The sequence below is a fragment of the Cryphonectria parasitica genome (assembly GCF_011745365.1).
Source record: "Cryphonectria parasitica EP155 unplaced genomic scaffold M406scaffold_3, whole genome shotgun sequence".
Classification (NCBI taxonomy): Eukaryota; Fungi; Ascomycota; class Sordariomycetes; order Diaporthales; family Cryphonectriaceae; genus Cryphonectria; species Cryphonectria parasitica.
Window position 1 is genome coordinate 3,966,727 of NW_024468911.1, and position 23,934 is coordinate 3,990,660.

Consider the following 23,934-nt stretch of genomic DNA (forward strand, 5'->3'; position numbering starts at 1 on the left):
TCTCCTCCTCCTCCTCGTCCTCCTTTGTGGATAGGGAGTGGTATGAATGTTTGTGTTGCGGTTTGTGGGAGGTGGAGGGGCTGGCTTTGATATACACAAGGCAAACCTGGTCATATCGAGCGATAGACGTGATCAAGTTGATTTTCTATGATATTATGAAAGCCGTTAATGCCCTAGGAAACAACGCCTCCGCGCGCCCATTTCCGTGTCCATACCAATTCCGAGCCCACCGGCTTTTCCCGTGCATACCATCCCAATAGTCGCCATCGGCGCCAGGTACAAAGCATAGTTTTGGGTTCAGGCACAAGACAGCAAGTGTTACTCCTCGTGCACCCCAGGCCCAAAGAGCAGAGGCTGCACACCCGAGACCGCCTCGCCCAACGTAGCTCGCCTGTTCAGCCTCCTGCCGAAGTATGGGGCGGTCGTGCTCTGCATCCGGTTGTTGAGGTACGACGTGGCCTCCTGGAACTGACCTGTCTGCTTGGCGGTCTCCACGGCCTCCGCGCCCTGCGTCACACTCAGGAGCTCGTCCGTCACGTAGGCTCGACCAGCCACGTCGCGTTCCTGCCAAACAGTATCCCATGATTTGATCTGGTGTTTGTTTCTTAGTTTTTACACGATGTATCGAGACAAGGTAGAGGGAGGCATGGAAGGAGATTTGAGGGGTAGTGCGCGAGAGAAGATGATGGCGAGTAAGGAAACTACATACTGTCCACACGCACTTCTGCTTTGCCCCGCTGGCTTTAGCAGCCGCGGTTCGGAAAGCCGCGTCCTTCTGGAAGATGGCTCCCTCAGGCTGGCCACCAATGCGCCCATGCTCCGGGACGAGCGCGGCTTCGTATTCGATGCCTCGGAACGACAGCGTGGAATGTGTCGTGGATAATGTATTGGGTAGGTCGGCCGGGTTTGGCGCCGTAGTGGCCGCCGTAACCGAGATCTCGGTAACCTCGAGTAGCGTGCTGCGGGCCTTGTCCTTGGATCGGATAGCATCACCAACACGTATCATCTCAGCGCCCAGGAAGACGCCGTCGTAGGTGGACTGGGTTTTAGGCAGGATCGGCCCTGCAGGCAGGGGATTGAAAGTTGACCAGGAACCGTCGACCTCGATAGCTGCTAGCTTGGACGCCTCAAGCCCTACAAGCTCGGTTCGCTCTGTAAAGGCGGGGTCCTCTAGAATGGCCCTCCAGTTGACATCTGTAAAGATCCTGTCCTGGAAACCGGGAAACGACATGCCTGGCACGCTGAAGGTAAGAAATGGGCGCATCTGAGCCGTCTCCTTCTGCACGTCAGGAAGATTGAGCATCGAAATTCCGAGTGGCAAGATCGTGTATGTAAAATCGTCGCCCAGGGGCACTTTGCGGATGATGCCGATTCTCCATGCTGGTTTCTGCTGGTACCAGACCATTTCGCCTTGCCGAAACAAGGTCGGCTCATCATGCCCAGGTGGGCGGCGCGCCGACACTGCAGCAGCTGGCAAAACTTGCAGAGCAGGAGAATTAGCAGCAGGAGGAGCAGCTTCAGCTACAGCAGGAGCTGGAGCCACAGCCGCGACTGGTAATGGCTCTGGCGTTGCTTTGGCAGTCTTCTTCGTTGGTTTGGTAGCAGCCGCGGCAAGATCCTTGGCTGCCTTGGAGTTGGCGACGACAGCGACGGAAGCCTTCTTCTTGGATGGGGCGGTAGGTTTGGTAACCTTCTTCGCGGGGGCCTTGGGCTCAGTGCCTGTCGACACCAGTTTGATGCCCTCCAGTATGGCGGCCTGTTCGTCCATCTTCTCCGTGAACGTCTTGGGCACGTGTCTGCCTGTCGCTCGATAGCATGGCTTGCAGAGGCATTGCTTGTGATCTTCCGAGTCGCTCAGCAACCACAATAGATGCGGTATGAACTCGTCCGGAGATCTATACAAAAAGTCGTCCGTGAAGCCTTGAGGATGGCCGTACATGCATACCTCATTGTTGAGTCCTGTTGTGACATCTCAGCCCAGCGTCATGACGCGATGGCAAAGTAATTGATAGCATAACAGCACGAACTCACCTCCAGGGTCGCGCCATCTCAAGCAAAATCCGTCAGGAAACAAAGCCTGATACTGGATACCTGCAAGAAGATTGTTAGTTGAAGCGCAGAGGTGAAGGGTGAGGGTGGGGGCCGGGAGGGGAAGGCATTACCGTGTGGCCAGCCGAGCTGCTCTTGCAAACCAGTGCCCAGAGCCAGTTTCCACTGCGCCATCCTCACCAGCGTCATATTGTCTGAGATCTTATTGAGGTCCTCGGTTATAGGTTCTCCGACCTGCATGACAGCGGTGCTGCTCTTGGGCCATCCGTTGATCTCCTGTGTTGTCCAGACACGGCCGTCAGAGCGGCCAACGTGGATCAGCCTAGCTGGGAGCTGGGCCGTCCCACCGGCGCCCTTGAAGAGGGCGCTCATGATGACACGTGTCAAGTTAACATTTAGATATATAAATACATTCAATGGGAGGAGGAGAGGGAAGAAGAAGAAGGCGAGCTCAAGGAGAAGAAATGAAGAGCGACATGCAGTCGTCGTTGTCGCTGCTGCCGTATTGAGTTGATTTGCGGCTAAACAAGGGAGGGGCCACAAGCACACAAAGAAAGGAAGGGACCCTTCAGACAAGGGGTCCGCTGCAAGCTGACAGGTACCAACCTTGGGAGATAAATGTTAAGGTCAGCAAGGTGTGACCAATGAGGTGAAGACCAGGTACAAATCCTAACCCTTGAATATACATGAAGGCCCCTCGACATCCCAGGACCACTTACTAACCATGCGAACCTTTTACAGGCCATGTGAGAAGTGAAAACCCGGGACCGAAAATTGTAACAAGCCATCCTTGATGCTGTCCCATCCTGAAGGCTCTGTTGACAGCCCCAAAGGAGACATAATTCGGATGCACAGACAATAACTGAACGCATGGCCTAAGCCGAAGAACGGTGGCTCAGAACAAGCCCGCTCGTAAAGATTTGGCCCTACTCACTCATTCGTCCATCTCACGGATACAGAAAACGAGCCGACCCTGGCGCCCACGAGAATAAGATACAGAACAACCCACCCCCCCTCCTCAACCTCAGCTACGATCTCCTGTTGTTCACTACTCGGCTCGTGTCACGCCCGCTTGATCCCATATGCATGGACTTCCTGGATAATGAGATGAACGTGCCATCCGTTTTTTCATGTTAAAGATGCCCTCACAGACCGACAGCCAGGTTGAAGAGTGAACGAGAAGCGCTGAAAGTTTGTCATAATTTCCAAAGCGTCGTCAGCCAATCCTCAATATTAGACACACACAAGGGAACAGTGGTTAGGGAGAATCGAGGATGGAGACATCATTAGAAATAACACACAAAGCCAGAGGCCCAAAACCAGTGCGGGCCTCCAGCAGAGATCTGCCAGCAGTCTGAAGAAACGAAGGTCTCAAAATACTCATATACATTCCTGAGAAAACCTAAACTCATCAATGCATGTTTACCGTACGATCGTCCGCGGATTCACCACTGCGCTTCCGACATCGAATCGAAATAAGGTATCATGAACACCAAGCCGAATCATCCCCCGAGAAAGAGCATCTCAAAACACTCTCCTCTTAGTCTTGTCCCACGCCTCATCGCCCAAAAAGGAGAAGAAGAATAAATATTCTGACCGATCGACGGGTGGGTATAAAATCAGGGATACACCTCCATTCCTCCCAAGATATAGAAGCTCAAGAAGAGAAAAGGTGGAAACCGAAGAAAGCCAAATTGGAGAACATGTGTATGTCCCAAAACAATGCTGACGGATCCCACCATATAACACACTAAACACTATGCACCGCGTACAGATAATTGACGGGTGTATATACATGTCTTTATAAGGATAAAAGGAAAAGGTAGGTCAAGTATATGGGGATAATTTTGATGGTGTTGAAAGTAAAATCAAGTATCCAGCAGCGTCCAAATAGATGACAAGAAGGTTGGGAGGGTGCTGTCGTGCTTGTCCAGATTGCTAAAGTATGTTGATTTCGTCCGTTGAGTAAGATTGGCGCTGCCTTTTTGGAGAGGTCATCTGGGTGAGCGACATACAGCAAGCAGAATGTGATAGCGGCGGCTGCTGGCTCGTTATGTGAAGAAGTGAAAAGCTGTGTACTTGAAAGGGCGGCAGACTAAGTATAGTAAGGTCCTTAGTAGAGGCATGCGGCAACAACGATGGCCACGATCAGTCCGGCGATGGCTCCTTGGTTCTGCTTGGGATTGATCGCGTCGTTCGTCTGAGACGTCGTAGCTGCAGGTGCCGCTGCCACTACTGCCGTAACATCAGTCGAGCTGCCCGCGGTGCTGGCCGCTGCTGATTGATAGGTAGGAGCCCTCGTGCTGTTGCTGGAGCCGTCGAATTCCTGGAACACACCGCCATGCAGTGACGATGAGGCAGCGGCCGTGCTAGATGGATAATAAGACGACGTCGTAGGGGCGGCGGAAGTGCTGCTAATGGCACTAGTGGTAGAGGAGCTGGGCGCGATCGTGCTCGAAGATGAGCTCACAGTCGGAGGTTGACTGGAAGTGGTCGAGTGTTTCGCATTCAAGCCCATCACCAAAACGGCAGACGTCGTCTTTGGTTTCTCCGTCGGCGTCTCAGTCTCACTGGTTGCCGTGGTTGTTTCTGCAGCCGAAGTGGTCGAGTCCGAAGAAGAGGAGGACGAGGAGGAGTCGCCTGTTGATCCGTCGGTATTGAACACCACGACGCTGGCAGATCCAGAAGTGACAGTGACGACGCAAAAGTCAGCGCCTCCCGCACCGCTTGCGGCCTCTTCACTAGTGACACCTCCGAAGCCGTCTGTGCTGGGGTCGATACTGCAGGGAAGACCAACGCAGTCACCGTCGCACTCGATCTTCAGTCCAAAGGTGGGCAGGACACCATTGAAGGAATCTGTATAGATCGGGTTCCAGCCGAGCTTGACGTACGTGTTGCCCGTCGAGTCCTGGTTGGCCCCAGTAACATAGGGCGACCAGTTGCCAATCGGTTTCGCACTCGTGCCCCATGCGCAAGCCTCATCGGTGCTGTAGCCTGGCGGGTTAACATAGAAGTGCGCAGCCGTCTCATCCCAGTAGCTGGTCCCGGGGACCGCAAGGACCGCAGTGCTGTCCACGGCCGTTGGGATGAGCATGTTCTCGTTTCCAGGGAGGACAGTCTGGCAGAAGGCCACGACATCCCCGCAGTTGTTGACGGCGTTCACATTGCCAATGCCATCGACACAGTACTCCTCGCTCGGGAAAGGCTTCGAGATGCTGCCTTCCTCATCGCAGTACAGGCCGCCATCCATGGATTCTGGGTACACATAGGTCGTCCCTGGCTTCCACTGATTCATCAGCTGGCCTGGAGGGCAGGCGAAAGGGCAGTAGGAGCCAGCGGTGCACTCCTGATCGGGACTCATGGCCCAGCCCGCATTGGAGGAGCCTGGCGTGACAGCCACCAGGCCCTCACTCTCTGGGAAGGCGCATTGTCCAGCCCTGTTGACAAGCTTGCCCTTCTTGACCAGCTCAGGTTCCTGTCCGTGCGTGTGATTCTGCTGGCGATGCTGTTGGTGGAGGTGGCGGTGAGATATGCCGGCGACGACCGGCTGGGCCGCCAGGGAGAGCAAGGCCGAGCTGACGAGAGCCCTCAGAGTTGCCGACCCCATCGGTGAGGACGAAGTAGTTGTATGTAATGAACGTGGTGTAATGATCGTGGGCAGCGTAAAGCCGCAGTCAGAGCCGTGCGCTCTCGTTTTCGAAGCAGAACTGTATTTCTCGTGGTTGGGAGTAGGATTGAACTGTGTGGCAGCGGGTGCCGACAGGAAGTGTCTTGGGCGTAGGGCGGGATGTATTTGAATTTTTGGGTGTATATTTTAATTGCCTGTCAACATAACGGCATTCCTCAGACGCGAGACGGGAAAAACACGGCTTGTTGGGCTAGCAGATCGACAACAAAACCCAACCGCGTGACGCAAGCAACTAAACGAGTGGACTCCTGCTGGCGAGAGCAGACAAACGTAAAAGAAGGTTGTTTCGAAAGTGAAGAGACAGACTTTCGAAGGAAGAAAGGAAGACAGTTCAAATCAGGTAGGTGAGCAGGTGGGTCAGTACAGAGAGAGAACAAGAGAGGAAGGAGGAGGAGGAGGGAGAGGAGGGAAATGACCATAGACGTCCCCGAAAAGTAAAAGGCGAGTGTGCCCAGGAGAGGCATAGAACGCGCCGTTGGAACTGAGTTGACTCTCTGGAAGGAGGAGAACGGTCACTGTCCCCATACTACATCGCCGGGGGGGGGGGGGGCGTAGGAAAGGGTGAGGTCGCTTCTGCAGGAGACTGGATTCAACCCCATCTTGCTATCATTTTAGCTCGTCGCGGTGGAGGCTGTCAAGCAACTCCCCACGGCTTCCAGCACCAATCACTTGTCATGGTAATCTGGATCTGGGGTGCCCGTGGCTTCGATTAGCTTAACAACCCAATCGAGATATCAACGCCGTTCAGCATCATGGTCTGGCACGGTGCGCGGTCTGGCTCCAGTGGCATGCTCGGGAGATTTGATGATTGAATCTGGTTTGGCGAACCACACTTGGGCCCGACAGTAAAATAAGCTCAGGTCATGGTCGGCCCTCATTTGGGTTAGAGGCCAAGGAAGGAGCAAGGGGAACATGCCAGGCTAGGTCAAGTCAGGGCACCGCACGCTACCCCGTCGTCGGCGGCAAGCGACCCCATCTGCATCAAATCTGCAAGGCACACCAATCAGGGGCCTTGCGCAAATTGAGGTGACATTACGACAGGGCCAGCCAGGATTTGAAGATGGAAGCGCGCATCAGAAGGAAAAGAAAGAAGAAGAAAAAGCGGCACAGTGTTACGTAGCGTACGGATCCCATCTCCCCCCATGTTTTCTGGCTGCCTGAGTTGCCAGCTCGAGGGGTGACTGCCATCGACCGACTGACCGCTGGCTGGTTCGGTATGGTCGGTTATTCCCATAGTACCCTTCTTATCCCTTCCTTTTTTCTTTTACTTTTTCTTTTTTGGTCTTGGACAAAATCACACCACAGGGTCGGACCAACAGATGGCATGCAGACTTGTTGATTACGATGACGGCAAATGAGGAGAGAGAGGCAAAGGCTCACGTCAATTGTCTCAGAAGCGCGGGCTGGCATCTGTACTTCTGGAATTCGAGTAACGTCGCGATTCGTGACGGGGCCTAGACACTCGCCCTTGACAGAGCCTGGCACCCTGGCACATCAGATAAGTGGTAGGTACCTAGGCCTTTTGCCACTCTTGCCAAGCCCCCTTTTGGGCGTGGTAGTATTTGGCGTCAGCTTCATTTCGTGTCCCAAATCAGATGGACGAGGTTTGCAAGACATTCGCCAGCAAATCAAGGCAGTGTAGGGGAGAAGGGAATAAAAGAAAGGAAAAGGAAGAAGGAAGGGGGAAAAAAAAGGTGGGAGCAGGATCGCCCAACCAATATCAATGCACAAACATGGTCAAGGCTCGGAGACTTTGGAAGTAAGTAAGCTTTCATCGACGGTGGGTGAGGCCGAGAGAGAAAAAAAAACTGGCCTGATCTGCTGTGATCATCGCTTTGTTGGCAATAGATCGTCAAACAGACCGTTGCGATCTGGATTCACGACTTGATGATCACAGAAGATCACTTTCGGATGTCGGCAGTGCTATGAGGACCTATGTGGACAACAAATCACAGGAATGCAACGAGACCGACTTTCTCTTGATGCCCTACATAGTAAATGTTTTTCTTTTGTCCTTGTAAATCCATGATCGACACGCGTCAAACGCGTTCCAGTTCAGTTGATCTGCTCAGTCTTGCTCGGCACTACTGTAGGAGAAATTTGCATTAGCGGGAGACTATGGCCACTATTGAATCGGACGGCTGCGACCATTTGTAGATCAGATAATTGCCAGCAGAGATTTGCTTCATGTGGGTGCGGCGGGCGGTGTCTGATACGTGACAGGCAATCCATGCCTGGCGCTGGTGAAGACGTGATCTGGGTCTGTGCAACGGATTAGCCAGCCTTCGTTGATTGAGATACGGAAGATGGTTGAGGTAGCAGGATATACATGCTGATGCTCTGAGAACACACTAGCAACGACACGATCGATAGCATGTCTCCTCCAGACTTTCGTCCCCTTCTCCTTCTCTTTCCTCCTCCATCGTCTTCCCCTTACTCATATGAAGCCTGGCTGGGCCTTGACCCATGCCGGCACTTCTTGGGGGTCGATGCCCTCCTCATCCAGCCGATCCCGTACAACCTTTGCAACACCCGGCCATCCCGCCGTTAGAGGAGAAGTCTTCTTCGCACCCATAATCGCAAATTTGCCACTCGAATGCGCCAAGAAGCCATGCATTAGGCCCTGCGTGGTCAGCGCAGAGACAACCCCTTCCACCTCCTTCATCGTGACGGATAGGTTTCCCCAAAACAAGCCCTCGCTCGGCTTCAGCTTGCGCGGCTTGCCACCAGGCGGCGGCATGAGCAGCGATGTGGTTGAATCCGCAGCTGCGCTGTTCTGCACAGCTGTTATGAAGAGGTTGTTGGCTCCCGCTGCAGTGCGTTGCTGTTGCTGCAGTGCTGGGGATCGGATGAGAACATAGCCTTCTAGAAGCTTCTGGACGTAGACAGCTGCAGTATAGACATCGGAGAGGTTGAGTGTGGGCGCGGCCCGAGAGTTTTCGCTGGGCAGGGGTGGTTCATAGGTGATGAGGAATATGCGCCGAATGAAGGACCGCCAGACTATGGGTCGAAGTCGGAACATGAGCGTGAACAATATTCCTTTGCGGTAGAGCCAGTCTTCGTGAGAGGCTATTGCTGCCTGGAAGGCGACGAAATTGCCTTTGCGCAGAGCGGCCATGATAGGTCGGAAGACAGGTGCGAGGGTGGCGGCCTCTGATCGGGAGAGGAGAGCCTCACTTGGGAAGCGGCCGAGCATGATATTGGAGGGAATCAGGTAGGTGAGGATGAGCTTGCGGTGTTGCTGCATGACCGGCGGGGTCTGTAGGTAGGCTTCTTGCAGGCATAATGAGGCCCTTATGAAGTTATCACAGTCAAAGTTGAAGCGCCCTAGGTAGTAGAGGTACGTGACGCGCTGCGCTGCTGGATAGAGCTCAAGCGGTGGACCACTCGCAGAGATATTGAGCAGCAGCTGTGCTGCCAGACGAGACTTGCCGCACTGCACGAGACGGTCAGTCAAGTATACTGCTATCACCACGACAAGGTATGCGCCGTGAAACTCACCGTGAACAGAAGCTTGAGTACAAGATTGGCGAAGATGTAGACTCCGACCTTCTTGCCTTCTGGCCTCGCATACCTAGTGCTCGACCTATCTGTAAGACAGGAGGTGAAGACCTTCTGTATGATGTCTGCCGACTGCTCGACCATAGACTTGCTGTCCTCATCCCCAGCGACAGCTCGACGGCCTGTCATAAGCTCTGGCCGCCGGTGGAGCAACATGACCACCTTCGACAGCGCCTCGGAGAGTGATATGCTGGTCTTGAACATGAGACTGCCATACTGAGGGTGCGACAGGGCAGTCGCGCATGATCTTTTCTGCAAGGTCAGACACGTCTGGAGAACATACAAGAGCGGTTGAACATACGTCAACAGGGTAGATAACATTTCTTGCAACCCCATCAGGTCGTCAAAGTCTGCATCTTTCCAGTAAAGCAAATATTCTTTTATGAAGGCGACGAAGCTGGGCCATGGTGAGCCGGTGCCCTCTGCGGGGTCATCAACCTCAGGCATACAGCTGTCGACGAGCTTCTCGAGAGCATTAGGCCCTCTGAACCCTTGCCTGAGCTCATCGCGGAGCTGGAAATAGGAGCCAGCGGTCGGACTTGGCTCAACCTGTAGCCAGGTAGAGAGGCTGTCGCCATCAAGTGAGACGACGAGCCCTCTTATGGAGGTGAGGAACTGTGTGACGAGAGCCATATCTGCTGGGACTTCATCGAGGCCAGTCTTGGCGGCGGATCAGGATTGGCGAGAGGCACACAGTATTCTATCGTAAGGGTCTCGGCAGGGCTCGAATATTCGGTCGATGGGCTTTATAATAGCATATTGAAAATCTTTTATATTCCCAAAAAGAGAAAGAAGAAATACTTTGCGACAGACTGGCGAGGTGGATTGAAGAGCGAGGTGGTCTTGCTTTGTTGAAGTGGGCGAGGTTGACGGTCAATTGTGGAGCTACAGGAATGGCGTAGCGTCCCTGCAAGCACGAGTTGGATTTACAGTAACGGCTGGGAATTGAAGATGCTGTAGCGGTCAACTTTTGCACCTTCACACTTGCTCAAAAGCTTGATCAAATACTGCAGTGAACATATCTACCCCAGAAATTTGGCACATATTTGTTCTTCATTTCTGATATTTTCGTCATATGCATTTTATGCGCCTCATATAAACTCATCCACCTTCAAACTACCTATTGTACACTTCTGTACCGCACTCCCTTCCTATACGGACTCAATTCTCTGCACTACTAAGGCCGTAGCAGCACCGCCACCATTACAGATCGCGGCAACACCATACTCACCCGGCTTGAGTTGATGGAGAAGGGTCGTGAGGATCCTAGATCCTGAGCTTCCGAGCGCATGGCCCAATGAGATGGCACCACCTAATGGGTTGACCTTAGCCCCCTCAAGTCCGAGGATCTAAAGGAAAAGAAAATAATTAGTCACACTTGTCTAGCTGACCCAAGGAGTCTGGTTGGTGTTAGTCTTACCTTCTCATTAGCCTTGATCACGGCGGCGAAGGCCTCGTTGAACTCCCAAATGGCCACCTGATCCTTCGTGATACCAGCCCTCTCAAGGGCAATAGGCACAGCTTTTGCAGGCGCAACAGGGAAGTCGATTGGATCCACCGCAGCATCCGCAGATCCACATATTCTTGCAAGAACTCTCGATTTTGACCCAAACTCTTGCGCGATCGCCTTGCTACCAAGCACCAGCGCACTGGCTCCGTCGTTGAGCGTCGAGGAGCTCGCCGCGGTGACTGTGCCTGTGCCGTCCCGAATGAAGGCGGGCTTCAGCGTGGGTATCCTTTCCAGCTTGACATCCATATAACCCTCATCTGTATCGATCACGGTGTCGCCTTTTCTGCCCTTAACCGTCACCGGCACGATCTCGTCGGCGAATGCCTTGGCTTTCCATGCCGCCTGTGCGCGCTCGTACGACTGGATTGCATACTGGTCCTGCATCTCACGTGTGATCTCATACTTCTTGGCCGTGTTCTCAGCGCAATTTCCCATGTGTATCTGATCGTACACATCTGTCAAGCCGTCCTTAATCAGGCCATCCTCCATCTTGACGTGCCCGAATGCCGGCAGCGAGCTCGCGCGCGGGACATAGTAGGGTACCTGAGACATGTTCTCCATGCCTCCAGCGACCTGTGCCTCGGCCAGTCCCAGCTGGATGTTCTGCGCGGCGAAGACGACAGCCTTCAGGCCCGATGCGCACACCTTATTGATGGTGATGGCCTCGACTGAGGGTGGAAGGCCCGCGAAAATGGATGCCTGCCGCGCTGGGGCCTGCCCGACAGAGGCCTGTATCACGTTGCCCATGTAGACATCTGTGATCTTGTCGGCTGGCACGCCGGATTTCTCGATGGCGGATTTGATGGCGACGGCGCCGAGCTTAGGAGCGGGGACGGTGAGGAATGATCCATTAAACTGTATTTCAATGGTTAGGTCTGGCTGTTTGAACTCATTAGAGAAGAGAATCGGCAGCTCTGACCTTGGCTGTTGGTGTTCTCGAGGCGCTCAATATGTATGCGTCCCTTATTTCCTGCTGAAGGGCCCCCCTCGCTGAGAAGTATCGTATGCATCCGGAAGCATTTCGGCATGTGACAGCGGTGCCAGTGCCATGTCGGAGGGCGGGCCGCAGGTAAGAGGAATACATTGTAAACCCTAGGTGAGGCGTAAGGAGGTTGGGAAGGATATAAATTAACCGAAAATAAATTTACAGAGAGAGAGAGAGAGAGAGAGAGTATAGAAAGAGTAAGAGGCTTGATTGAAGTATTAGCGGAGTAGTATTTGGCCTCCCAGTATTCCGAAGATGCTTTGAGGATGAGATCACACCCTCGGCAATTCGGTACCCCCAGTGTACCTTGAGCCTCTGTTATCCGCGGCCGGGCTTTCAACCTAATCACATGCTCAGGCCTCAGTCAATGAAGAATCTGAAACGGAGGGTTTTTAATTTTTTAAAAAAAAATTATTATCATGTACAGGCTTGACTTTATGAAGAGACTTCTGAATTGTTCTGATGCCGTCGCATTGCCTTCTTGCAATGTCGTCTCACTAGAAACTGCAGACAGCTCGGAACCCCCAAAAGAGGTTTGGAAGCTAGGCACGTCAGGTCAGGCGTAGCTTCCCATTGGGCCCTCCGCGCCACTGACTTGCCCCCCCCCCGGGTGCCCCAGGCCCCTGTCCTGAGAGGGGGGTCTACTAAGTACTAGGTTACTATCGATATCGGCCTCTATCCCTTGCCCCGCGAATCTCTCCCGGACGACATCGGTGCCAATACCAGGTACAAACCATCCACATCCTTCTTCAACAACACAACCGCCGTCTGATCATCTCGCCTAGCGACTGTTCACGAATCCATTTATTTGCTTCTCTGTCCTCGCAAGGTCTTCAGCCCTCTCACGATGTCTACCGCCGCCCGACGCCGTCTGATGCGTGACTTCAAGGTGCGCATCCCGCCACTTCGGCCCCAGAATCAACGCTGACCTTATTCGACAGCGCATGCAAACGGACCCCCCAGCCGGCGTCTCTGCATCACCTCTTGCTGATAATGTCATGACATGGTACGTCGTTGTCGAAACCGGGGACGGCTGGGCTGTTTGGCAGAAGAGAGACTAACCGTGAAACCCACCTCCCTCTTGTCTGCTTTATAGGAACGCCGTGATCATCGGCCCCGCCGACACGCCCTTTGAGGACGGAACCTTCCGGCTCGTCATGCACTTCGAAGAGCAATATCCCAATAAACCACCCTCGGTCAAGTTCATCAGCCAGATGTTCCACCCCAACGTCTACGCCACGGGCGAGCTGTGCCTGGACATCCTGCAGAACCGGTGGAGCCCGACGTATGATGTGGCTGCCGTGTTGACAAGCATTCAGAGGTATGTGAGCTCGAGATACCGGACCTGCGATGACACGCCGTGCAGAGGAGGATCTGGAAGGGCCCTTTGGGAGCATTCATAAATATGGCTGACACCGTGCGAACCCTACAGTCTTCTGAACGACCCCAACACCGGATCACCTGCCAACGTCGAGGCTTCGAACTTGTACAAAGACCATCGCAAGGAGTATACCAAGAGGGTGCGAGAGACGGTTGAAAAGAGCTGGGAAGACTCGAGCTAAAGCCTGAACACGGCCGGAGATGGAAGGGTTGGTGTTTACTATTCATATGCGGGGCGTTCTTCAATTGCTACTGAACAAGGGAGTCATGGCGTCTATGGTTCCTGGTTCCCCATCGCCATCTACTTATTCTGCAGATTGACGGGCGTTCAAGAGGAGATGATCTGCCCACAGCATAGTCCTCTTGTGAGATGGTGCCAAGGGGGAGAGATTGTGGTTCCTCGGCGTCGGTTATATCCAAATCCAATTGTTCTTAGCTGTACCTTGATCCAACATCACGTCGTTTGTGCGCCAATCATCCCGGTCGCCTATGGCTCGGCCTGCCCAGGTGATGAGCCTGTCTTCGTGATTCGAGTTACGCACACATACAGGCTCGAAAAGATGCGGGAATCAGACAGTCAGGTGACAAGGAGCGTTCAGAAGGTGATGGTATGGCGAACTCACTATAATCTCATAAAACTGGGATGGATTTTCCATGAAGAGGACCATCATAGGTGATGTTCGTGTTTTTCTCCGAATCGGTTTCTCATGGCGATCTAGGTAGGCGTGAAAATATCTCGACCACATTGGCCACCACAACGGGCCTACAGAACTGCTCATACCATGACGAACCCCTTAGTGCGTGAGTTTAGTATGACAGTAGCGGGGATGTGAAGCAAGTAGATTCACCTAGGATTTGGAGAAGTATAGCCGCTCTTTCCTTGCTCACAAGCATGTATATTGGGTGAAGCATAGACCTGTATTGAGAGAGTAATCTGTACCAATCAGTTGTCACTTACCATGAGATGTTGGGAGAGAGTATTCATGCTGATCCCGATGTACGCAGTACACAAATCCAGGGCTATCGCAGGGGGTCGTTGGCAGAGGTTCCTTGGCTGTATGTCAGCCTAACGTAAGTGTGCATAAACGTCGCATCCCTGCGCAAATTAGGTTGCAGTTCAGCCCCAGCAACTACTGCTGAAGATGCTGCGCTGGTGAGCTGGCAGGTAGACCGCACTTAGACATTTTAGTGGGAACACGGATGAGAAGTCACACCAGACAACGGTGGTCTGCTAATGTCAGGTATGAACAGCGGTGGAATGGCCCTTTTGACGACGTTCTCTATGACAATCGACACTGTTGTCTTGTGAAGGAGTTGAACATTCCATAGTCAAGCCTGTGTGACTGGGTATGTTTCCTTTTACAGTGTGGTAGCATGAACTCTTTAGTACCCTCGAGTGTCAGAGTGTCAAGGTGCCTAGGTACTATCTATCTACAGTAGGTGTACACTGCAATGGCACAGCCGTGGACCCGCAACCGTACGCGCATGTGTGTGTGTGTGTTTTAGCGCGTCTGTTTCGAATGACTCGACCAGACTTCAACCCGCCAGCCCGCCAGTCTTCAACAGATCCACCCTGATCTGCAGTCGTCGTTTCTCCCCCCCTCCATCCCCCTCTGAATCACCAACAGCCCAGTCTTTCAGGCTGCTGCTGCTGCTGCTGCGACGACAAAACAACTATTTCTCTTGCCAACGCCAATCTCAGACGCACCTTACACTGTCGACGGCAGACGAGACACAGCAGGACTTGTCCATCTTGGTTTCTTCGACAGGAACAAGACCAACTTGCAACGCCCCACCGTGACTTCTGGAGCTGTCGCTCCCTTTACCGACTTCTCGTGGCGGGTCGCCTATCTGGCCTTCTCTGTTCTTCGACCTCCCTCTTTGAACCTGCGGCTTGCCGCATGAGCTAGCTGCTGCAATCTTCACTTTCCTCCTGATACAGCGATCGAAACCGCCAAAATGTCGAGTGCAAATAGCATCAAGGTTGTCGCCCGGTTCAGGCCCCAGAACCGGGTCGAGATTGAATCTGGTGGCCAGCCTATTGTTAAATTTGATGGCGATGACACCGTGGCGATCGATGTATGTCTCACAAAGAAGAGAACCCGTCTTCTGGATCTGCAGACGCAAGAAGAAGCTGCTGATGAGTAATGATGCCTTGAACAGTCCAAAGAGGCCCAAGGCTCCTTCACCTTCGACCGCGTGTTCGATATGCAGTGCAGGCAGTCAGACATTTTTGACTACTCGATCCGACCTACCGTCGACGATATCCTGAACGGCTACAATGGAACAGTCTTCGCCTACGGTCAGACCGGTGCCGGAAAGTCGTTCACCATGATGGGTTCAAGCATAGACGACGAAACAAACCGAGGTGTCATCCCGCGTATCGTCGAGCAGATCTTCGCGAGCATCATGTCCAGCCCCAGCACGATAGAGTACACAGTCCGTGTGAGCTACATGGAGATCTACATGGAGCGCATCCGAGACTTGATGGCGCCTCAGAACGACAATCTACCTGTGCATGAAGAAAAGAACCGGGGTGTGTACGTCAAGGGCCTTCTGGAAATATACGTCTCGAGCGTGCAGGAGGTCTTCGAGGTCATGCGGAGAGGCGGCAACGCGCGAGCTGTCGCCGCAACCAACATGAACCAGGAGTCTTCTCGCTCACACTCCATTTTCGTCATCACCGTTACACAGAAGAACGTCGAGACCGGCTCGGCCAAGAGCGGTCAGCTGTTTTTGGTCGATCTCGCGGGTAGCGAGAAAGTTGGCAAGACAGGTGCCAGCGGCCAGACCCTGGAAGAGGCCAAGAAGATCAACAAGAGTCTGAGTGCGCTCGGAATGGTCATTAACTCCCTGACGGACGGCAAATCCTCACACGTTCCCTACCGAGACTCCAAGCTCACACGTATTCTGCAAGAGTCTCTCGGTGGCAACAGTCGGACGACCCTGATTATCAACTGCTCCCCAAGTAGTTACAACGATGCCGAGACTCTCAGCACCCTCCGGTTCGGTATGCGGGCCAAATCTATCAAGAACAAGGCAAAGGTCAACGCCGAGTTGAGCCCGGCAGAGCTGAAGATGCTCCTTGGCAAGGCGAAGAACCAAATCACAACCTTCGAGAATTACATTGTGAACCTGGAAGGCGAGGTGCAACAATGGCGGTCAGGCGAGGCTGTTCCGAAGGACAAGTGGGTGCCTCCGCTATCCGCTGATGGCGTCCAGCAGAAGTCCTTGCCTGCAAGGCCAGCTACGCCCTCAAAACTCATACCGGACAGTCGTGCCGAGACGCCCGCCATCTCGGAACGCGCAGGCACACCTTCGATCCCCATGGATAAAGACGAGCGAGAGGAGTTCCTCCGGCGGGAGAACGAGCTCCAAGATCAGCTCTCTGAGAGGGAGTCGCAGGCCGTAACTGCAGAGAAGGCTCTGCGCGAGACCAAGGAAGAGCTGATGATTATCAAGGAGCACGACAGCAAACTCGGAAAGGAGAACGAGAAATTGAACAGTGATGTCAATGAGGTCAGAATGCAGCTGGAGCGGCTCACATTCGAGGGCAAGGAGGCGCAGATTACCATGGACGCCCTGAAGGAGGCCAACTCGGAGCTCACGACTGAACTTGATGAGGTGAAGCAGCAGCTCTTGGACGTCAAGATGAGCGCCAAAGAGAACGGCACGGCCCTTGATGAAAAGGAGAAGAAGAAGGCCGAGAAGATGGCCCAGATGATGGCTGGTTTCGACCTGGGCAGCGACGTCTTCAGCGACAACGAAAGGTCAATTGGCGAGGCTATCCAGCAGCTCGACCAGTTGCACGAGATCAGCTCCGGCGGCGACATCATCCCCGCTGACGACCTCAAGTCGATCCGGGAAAAACTTGTTGCTACGCAGGGCATCGTGCGACAGGCAGAGCTGTCGATGTACAGCTCGACTACCAACAACTTCGATGCTAAGCGCAGGGCAGAGCTGGAGGCCCGCCTCACCAGTATGCAGCAAGAATATGAGGACCTTCTGGCCCGCAACCTCGGTGAGACGGACGCCGAGGAGATTAAGGCAAGGCTTGAGCAGGCATATGCCTCCAAGCAGGGCACACAGATGGAGCTTGTCGAAGAGCTCAAGACGGACATCTCGCAGAAGGCTGCTGAGAACGAGCGCATGAAGGTTCTGATCGAAGACCTTCAGCGACAGGTCAAGGCGGGCACGGCGGCGCCGATGGCCAACGGCAAGACTGTCGCGCAGCAGATGGCGGAGTTTGACGTCATGAAGAAGTCGCTCATGCGCGACCTGCAGAACCGGTGTGAGCGCGTCGTCGAGCTGGAGATCTCATTGGACGAGACGCGCGAGCAGTACAACAACGTATTGCGGTCCTCCAACAATCGCGCTCAGCAGAAGAAGATGGCGTTCTTGGAGCGCAACCTCGAGCAACTCACGCAGGTGCAGAGGCAACTCGTTGAGCAGAACTCCAGCCTGAAGAAGGAGGTTGCCATTGCCGAGAGAAAGCTCATCGCGAGAAACGAGCGGATCCAGAGCCTCGAGAGCCTGCTCCAGGACAGCCAGGAGAAGATGGCCCAGGCGAACCACAAGTACGTCACCAATAATGAAGTCTTGCCATTGAAGGCAGATGAATGCAATACTAATGAAGCATGTAATAGGTTCGAGGTCCAGCTTGCTGCTGTCAAGGAGCGTTTGGAAGCCGCAAAGGCAGGCAGCACTCGTGGCCTGAGCTCCCCCACTGGCGGCTTCAGCTTCGCCAACGCTGGCAGCAGGATTGCCAAGCCGCTTCGCGGTGGCGGTGACGCGCCCTCGTCCAACCCAACCATCCAGAACCTCCAGGAGAACGCTAACAAGCGGACGAGCTGGTTCTTCCAGAAGAGCTAAGTGGACAAGCCTGCGGTTCAGGAGGAGGGGCGGTTCTGAAACGGAAATTATCAACACTTCCTCCTTCCCCCCCCCCCCCCCCCAAAGTTGTAAGCTGTAGAGGTTGGGGATACCGGCCAATCCTCCTCCTCATCCTGCACATACAGTCTGATTGACTATCATCCATCCTGTCCGAGTCCGCAAGGAGTGACTCCAAGCAAAGTACTATACCCTGGCCTCGATATATATATATATATATATATATATATCCCCTTTTCTCCAGTGCTTTATGAGATGAGAAAGAAAGGGAGAAAGAGAGAAGATTATGCCAACCCCATAGATGGAGACCAGAGCTCGGAGTTCTACGTCTTTTCCGGTTTCTTTTTTTTGGGGAGGGATGCTAGAGGGGCCTGGATTTCTACAGAGAAGATTAAGACTTGTGGTCACTTTGGAGCATCACGGTTCGATGAAAGCTGCAGCCATCTTGGACATTATTGCTGGGTAGAAACGGGGCAAGGGGTAAAGGAAGACAAGAGCGCGGTAGAGAGATGGGAGGGCCAAACAAGGCCATGATTTGTATTCATCTTATTATCTGGTTTTCCCCGCATCGCAGGGCAAAGCAAGCAAGCATGGGAAGCGTACTCATCATTCATCTTTTGTTTCAACGAACGGACTAGATGTATTTACACGAGGGTATATGTATGAGTTTGTCGCTGGTCGGTCGGTCGGTCAATCACGGACGCGAAATGCCAAGCCATGATAGATCTCTTGTATTGGATGTCTTGATTGATTATTCTTTGCGGAGAGACTGTCTTGGTTGTCCTTGCTTCATAGTGGACATGACATGAAATATTTGTCGCTTGATCGTGCCAACGATGAGGGGTAAGAAAACGATCCATTTCGGAAAGTACGCATAGGTACAGCGCTGTAGTCCAAATATCCAAACCCAACCGCTATACTCTCATGCCATATGCAATGACATGCCTTGCAAATTGGCTCGAAAAAGGAAGGAAAAGGACAAGAGGAAACAAGGCCGCCCGCTAATTCCATACCGGAGACCAGAAACAAATACTAAGACTATTCACCGGAAATCTACCAGACCATCCGACGTGAGTTCACGCCCAGGATAAGACCCTCTTCCGCATCTTAGTTACATGACACGAGTAGGGGACTTCTACTTGCCCTCATCTGGTACGGCTTCTGGAACATGCATTGGCATATCTCACTCGCGAATTGCTAGCAGCCCCTTTTGCTTAGTTTCCATCAGCAGGCTGAGCTGTCTTCAGCATCAAGATGGCCTCGGGAACGACGATCACCATAACGACGGCATAGACGGCCAGGGCGACGAGCATGATCTTAGCGAGCAGCCTGTACAGCCTGATCCAGCTGGCGCGCTCAAAGGTGCGCCAGGCGGTAAGGAAGTCGACGTAGCCCTTGCCGGTGACGACGGCAGGCTCGACGACACCACCGAAGGAGCGGTCAAATGGGACGATGGTGTCCTCGTCGGGGGGAAGCAGGCTGGCCTGGACGCGGCAGAGGACAACCTGGGCGGGGATGACGAGCAGGATGGTGCAAGCGACACTGACGACGAGGACGACGAAGCCTTGCCAGACGGCGTGGGCGGAGTAGTTGGGGACGGCGGTGGGGTTGCGCGGGTCCCAGCGGGAGAGGCCAAAGGCGTGCGAGAGCAGGCGCGGGAGGAGGCGGGTGACCTGGATGGCGGCCCAGTAGGCGCATACGGGGAGCCAGGTGGCCTGGAAGGTCTTGGCAAAAGGCGGAAGGCGTTGCCAGAAGTGCTGGGAGGACGGAGCGGAGATGATGATGTGCGTCCAGGCAGCGGAAAGCTGGACGGTGGCGAGGGCGGCAAAGAGCACACCCAAGGAGGCGGGCAGGACGAAGCTGAAGATGGAGCCGCAGAAGAGGGCGGCGAAGTTGAGGGCCACGGCGCAACCCAGGCCGCGGAAGTTGGAGGTCCAGCCGGCGGTCGAGTACAGCAGACGGTTGATGCGGCGGAAGGAGGTGGTGGTCAGGGCAGAGGACTCGTCGGCGGCGTGCGTGCCGTCGGCGGTGGGCTCGTCGGCGTTGAGGCTCAGGGCGGCGTAGCTCGGCGGTTGAGGGTCCTCGATGATGGCGAGGGTTGGGTAGACATGGCTCAGGGTGTAGCCGATCTGAGGTGGGTGGGCGGAATCGTGGTTAGCGTGGTTATGTAATTATAGTGGGCGTAGTGTGGCCTGAGGAAGAGTGAGGAATGAATTACTGCTACTCACATAGAGGAAAACGGGAGCAAAGACGAGAAAGTTGGCGAAGAAGACCAGAACAGCCCATCCAGGAAGCTGGGCCATGTCGTCATTATCGCTACCGCCGCCGTTGTTGTCCAGGTCCGTTGCTCTCCTGACGAGAGCGCCACCGAGTGTGGCTAAATGTTCGTAGACCATTCTTGAGAAGCGAGATGGAAATGGGTAGAGCAAAAGAAAACAATCAAGAATGACAGCAAAACACGGTCCTCCTTGGTCTCGAGAATGGATGAAGACGTTGATATTCTCGATGGGCTTGACACGAGGTTTAAAAACGGCTGAGGATGACGGTAGGTAAGAAAGGAAGGACCAAGAGAAAAAGGAAAAACGGAAAAGGTCCAAAGTGTCTGTATGGGGGAGGCTCAGCAGTTTTATGGAGTTGAGAGGAGGGATCCGAGCTGACCGAAGGCTCCTTGCGAGAACGAATTGCGTTGGGTGAGTGAAGTGACAAGGCTGCTTCTGTACTACCAGGTGTTGGTTAGCAATGAGTGTGGCGCGCTTGCCAGGCAGCACAGCAGGCCAAGAAAGATCCCCAATTCCGCGTCCCCACTTGCGCCTCCTTCTGCACGACGCCTGCATTAAGAGGCGAGCAGCGAAGGCGTCTCAGGGGCCAGGGGTGGGGTTGTGACTACCTGGTCCACTGTTGTAACGGTATTACTATGATGCACTAAGTACCCAAGTATTCTTAGGATGGGGGCCAATCGGACTACTGCCTAGGATTGCTGACATAAATGTACAAAGGTACACAGAAAATAGGCAGTATGACATCCGTATGCAGTAAGTAGGAGGGACATGTCCCTTCTTGACTTCATGTCTATTTTGCATGTTGGCCTTCGTCGTGGTACTGAAGACCAACGGAAGTCAACGTTTTTCTCCTACTTTTCGAGTCCAAATTTTTAAGAGAAAGAGAGAAAGCCAGAGAGAAAGAGAAGAGTTATGGCATTGCTGTGGTCGGCTCGAGTCGCCCCGAACCGTTCATATACTAAGCAATCATATAGAAAACGGATCCCATCAGCCACAAACTACGCCTAGTGATCGCTGACGCCAGCCAGGACGGATTCGGCCAGATTCACAATTCCAGATCTTGTACGTATAGAAACAAATATAAACATATACATATACAACCGAGTGCACATCAAGGAAGATGCATGATCTTGTCAATCTTGTTTTTGATTCGACCCACGATCGAACATATAATCAGCTGCAAAACATACGCACTCCATCATGGTCACAACACCCACCAAATCAGCCCTCATCACCGGCTGCAGCGAGGGCGGCATAGGCCATCACCTTGCTCTTGAATTCCAGCGCCGCGGCAACATCCACGTCTTCGCCACCGCCCGCTCTCTCGCCAAGATGGAACCCCTCGCCGGCCTTCCCAACGTTACCCTGCTAGCCCTGGACGTCACCAGCCAGGCCTCCATCGACACCGCCGCCGCCGCCGTCGCCGCTCACACCGGAGGCACGCTCGACTACCTCGTCAACAACGCCGGCCTCCAGTATGTCATGCCCGTGCTGGACCTCGACAACGCCCTGGCCCGCCGTCTGTTCGATGTCAACTTCTGGGGCGTCTTTTCCGTCACGAGAGCCCTTGCGCCGCTTGTCATTGCCGCCAAGGGTACCATTGCCAACCTGTCGTCCATCGGGACCCTTCTCTCCTTACCATACCTGGGTACATCTTTCTCCCTCTCTCCCCCCTCTTCAAGTCCCTCCTGATCGGTCCCCAAAAGAGAAATAAAATAAAATAAAGGAACTTCCTTTTCTAACGCAGGTCCTCCCTCGGCTGCACGCACACACCCAACAGTGACCTATGCAAGCTCCAAAGCCGCCGCCGAGGCCTTCAGCGAGGGCCTCCGCCGCGAACTCGCCCCTCTCGGCGTAAAAGTCGCCACCGTCATGGTAGGCGGCGTCAAGACCAACATCCACAGCAGCCACCCGGCGCTGTCCCTCCCCGAGGACTCCTTCTACAGGCCCGTCGCCAACCGCATCGCCGACCGTGCGGCCGGCCGCGATGCTGAACAGTACTTGGGCCCGCCCGAGGACTTTGCACGGGGGCTCGTGGACGACCTGCTTCGGGGTGCGAGCGGGAAGGTGTATCATGGCAAGATGGCTTCTATGGCTGGCATTGCGAGGCTCCTTCCGTCGTGGCTCTTGGTAAGTAGATGGATAAGATTCCCAGTCTAATTTTGATTTGAAAGATTTTTCTTCTTTTTTTTTTTTTTCTCTCGGGAGACTGAACATCAAAAACAGGATCGCTTTGCGGTTTCGGGGTCGGGGCTGGAAACACTTCGGCTGGGGGCAAAGTAAAGTCGAGTCGACTATAGCGCATTGCAGGAATCGATGACTTGCAAAATAGGATATAGGCCCCCCTCCAGGATACAATCATGCTGAACAAATGGTGGCATGATCTTGAAAGTAGAAATATGAGATAGCCTGCCTGGTGGCTGGGTTCACCCAGCTTGACGGTGAAAGGGCAGTCTTGAAACTGGTGGAATTGTCGCTTATATCGCTTGACTAGCGAGTATCTTCTTGGGTTGGTGTAGAGAAGGGATATGAACAGAACGCTTCCATGGGGACTGTCGGCATGTCAATTACTGTCGTCACCTTGTAGATATGAACTTGTATATGAGCCTCAGAATAAAAGTGCGTGGTCCAGGCGCACCTTATGTACACCTAAGACATGAAAATGCTCCTGTAATCATAGGTACTCCCTCTCACTCTTCCGAATTTCATTAGAATGCATCCAGAACGTGTCGCGTGCCACAGAAAAGAAAAAGAAAAGCTGCTCTATTTCCTCAGTCCAGACCTGGGAGGCTGCCAGACCCGAATTAGTCCCCTCGCACAACAGCCAGCCCTGCACCATTATGAAATACGGCCATTCCAATCCATACGCGAGGATCTGTACCAAGTTCAAACCCAGAATAATCAAGCACGCTTTCTATGCCAGTTGGGCCGCCATCGTCGCCACCACCACCAGGGTACATTTGGAAAAAGGTCTAAAATGAATCAAGTTTGCGCATCCATCCGTCCATCATCCATCGATCCGAGTCCGTAGAGGTTCGTAAAAAAAAAAAAAGAGGCAGTTCGTTCCCCTGGTCAAGGGAACACGGACAAGTGCCCCAAGAATCATAGTATAAGTATCAAGTCGTCCCGCCCGTCCTCCCTTTGAAACCCGGCTTTGATGTTATTGCAATTGTGCGCTTGAGGTAGAGCACAAAAAAAAAAGAAAAGGAAAAAGAATCAGACGTATTAGGTCGACTCCCAGAAACACCAGAAAACCTGCAGAGTCTCATTATAAAAATCTCTTTCTCCCAAGAAAGAAGCCAAGTTGACACCCAAAAGGATTCCGACAGGCAGCAGCAAGCCGGCCCGCTGCCGTTGCCGCAAGTAAGATGTATATACTGCCAAACGCCGTCCCTTGCGCAATGGGCTGCGATAGAAAGGAATTTGATAGGAGGAAGAAAGAGAATCAAGAAAAAAAAGGTTACGCTTTCAGAATGCCGCCAATGTAGGATCGAAACACCAGTATCGATGAAGTTGAAAGACGTGCAAAGAATTGGGAAAAGGTGAAGGACATTTCTAGCCGACAAGAAAAGGATTGGTAACGCTGGACGGT

At 53.5% G+C, this 23,934-nt stretch overlaps 9 protein-coding genes across 9 annotated transcripts; 3 read left to right on the plus strand and 6 right to left on the minus strand.

The window, feature by feature from the left end:
- Positions 1-318: 318 nt before the first annotated feature.
- M406DRAFT_328860 (uncharacterized protein) lies at positions 319-2,421 on the minus strand (the record flags this gene model as incomplete). Its single annotated transcript, XM_040920369.1, has 4 exons — positions 319-591; positions 710-1,959; positions 2,032-2,091; positions 2,163-2,421. The coding sequence occupies 4 exons, from the start codon at positions 2,419-2,421 to the stop codon at positions 319-321; spliced, it is 1,842 nt and encodes a 613-aa protein (XP_040778766.1).
- A 2,281-nt stretch (positions 2,422-4,702) lies between these two features.
- M406DRAFT_31870 (uncharacterized protein) lies at positions 4,703-5,476 on the minus strand (the record flags this gene model as incomplete). The annotated part of the gene is made up of 1 exon (XM_040919324.1): positions 4,703-5,476. A coding segment is annotated over one exon (774 nt), but the record flags the coding sequence as incomplete, so codon positions are not given.
- Positions 5,477-8,174: 2,698 nt separating this feature from the next.
- On the minus strand, positions 8,175-9,931 carry M406DRAFT_254412 (uncharacterized protein; the record flags this gene model as incomplete). Its single annotated transcript, XM_040916962.1, has 3 exons — positions 8,175-9,173; positions 9,239-9,545; positions 9,600-9,931. 3 exons carry the CDS (start codon positions 9,929-9,931, stop codon positions 8,175-8,177), a joined length of 1,638 nt encoding a protein of 545 aa, XP_040778768.1.
- Positions 9,932-10,335: 404 nt separating this feature from the next.
- Positions 10,336-11,892, minus strand: M406DRAFT_289028 (thiolase; the record flags this gene model as incomplete). The annotated part of the gene is made up of 3 exons (XM_040918833.1): positions 10,336-10,647; positions 10,719-11,663; positions 11,728-11,892. The coding sequence occupies 3 exons, from the start codon at positions 11,890-11,892 to the stop codon at positions 10,450-10,452; spliced, it is 1,308 nt and encodes a 435-aa protein (XP_040778769.1). The 3' UTR covers positions 10,336-10,449.
- A 748-nt stretch (positions 11,893-12,640) lies between these two features.
- On the plus strand, positions 12,641-13,643 carry M406DRAFT_275508 (ubiquitin-conjugating enzyme; the record flags this gene model as incomplete). The annotated part of the gene is made up of 4 exons (XM_040918253.1): positions 12,641-12,682; positions 12,735-12,799; positions 12,890-13,114; positions 13,226-13,643. 4 exons carry the CDS (start codon positions 12,641-12,643, stop codon positions 13,353-13,355), a joined length of 462 nt encoding a protein of 153 aa, XP_040778770.1. The 3' UTR covers positions 13,356-13,643.
- A 1,145-nt stretch (positions 13,644-14,788) lies between these two features.
- On the plus strand, positions 14,789-18,045 carry M406DRAFT_345636 (kinesin-domain-containing protein; the record flags this gene model as incomplete). Its single annotated transcript, XM_040922110.1, has 3 exons — positions 14,789-15,252; positions 15,337-17,750; positions 17,820-18,045. The coding sequence occupies exons 1-3, from the start codon at positions 15,133-15,135 to the stop codon at positions 18,043-18,045; spliced, it is 2,760 nt and encodes a 919-aa protein (XP_040778771.1). The 5' UTR covers positions 14,789-15,132.
- Positions 18,046-18,789: 744 nt separating this feature from the next.
- M406DRAFT_321733 (uncharacterized protein) lies at positions 18,790-20,602 on the minus strand. Its single transcript, XM_040919545.1, has 2 exons — positions 20,292-20,602; positions 18,790-20,192 (listed from the first exon to the last, which is right to left on the minus strand). Exons 1-2 carry the CDS (start codon positions 20,457-20,459, stop codon positions 19,278-19,280), a joined length of 1,083 nt encoding a protein of 360 aa, XP_040778772.1. The 5' UTR covers positions 20,460-20,602; the 3' UTR covers positions 18,790-19,277.
- Positions 20,603-21,542: 940 nt separating this feature from the next.
- On the plus strand, positions 21,543-22,502 carry M406DRAFT_253272 (NAD(P)-binding protein; the record flags this gene model as incomplete). Its single annotated transcript, XM_040916891.1, has 2 exons — positions 21,543-21,990; positions 22,123-22,502. 2 exons carry the CDS (start codon positions 21,543-21,545, stop codon positions 22,500-22,502), a joined length of 828 nt encoding a protein of 275 aa, XP_040778773.1.
- A 423-nt stretch (positions 22,503-22,925) lies between these two features.
- On the minus strand, positions 22,926-23,776 carry M406DRAFT_321734 (uncharacterized protein). Its single transcript, XM_040919546.1, has one exon. It carries the CDS (start codon positions 23,179-23,181, stop codon positions 23,017-23,019), a length of 165 nt encoding a protein of 54 aa, XP_040778774.1. The 5' UTR covers positions 23,182-23,776; the 3' UTR covers positions 22,926-23,016.
- Between the last annotated feature and the right edge of the window lie 158 nt (positions 23,777-23,934).

What these genes read in the sequence shown, in the direction of transcription:
- M406DRAFT_321733 (XM_040919545.1), bottom strand. Translation starts at nt 20,459, where the DNA reads ATGGTCTACGAACATTTAGCCACACTCGGTGGCGCTCTCGTCAGGAGA. An exon ending in TTGCTCCCGTTTTCCTCTAT is followed by an intron (nt 20,193 to 20,291) that starts GTGAGTAGCAGT and finishes CACCCACCTCAG; the next exon opens with ATCGGCTACACCCTGAGCCA.
- M406DRAFT_321734 (XM_040919546.1), bottom strand. Translation starts at nt 23,181, where the DNA reads ATGGTGCAGGGCTGGCTGTTGTGCGAGGGGACTAATTCGGGTCTGGCA.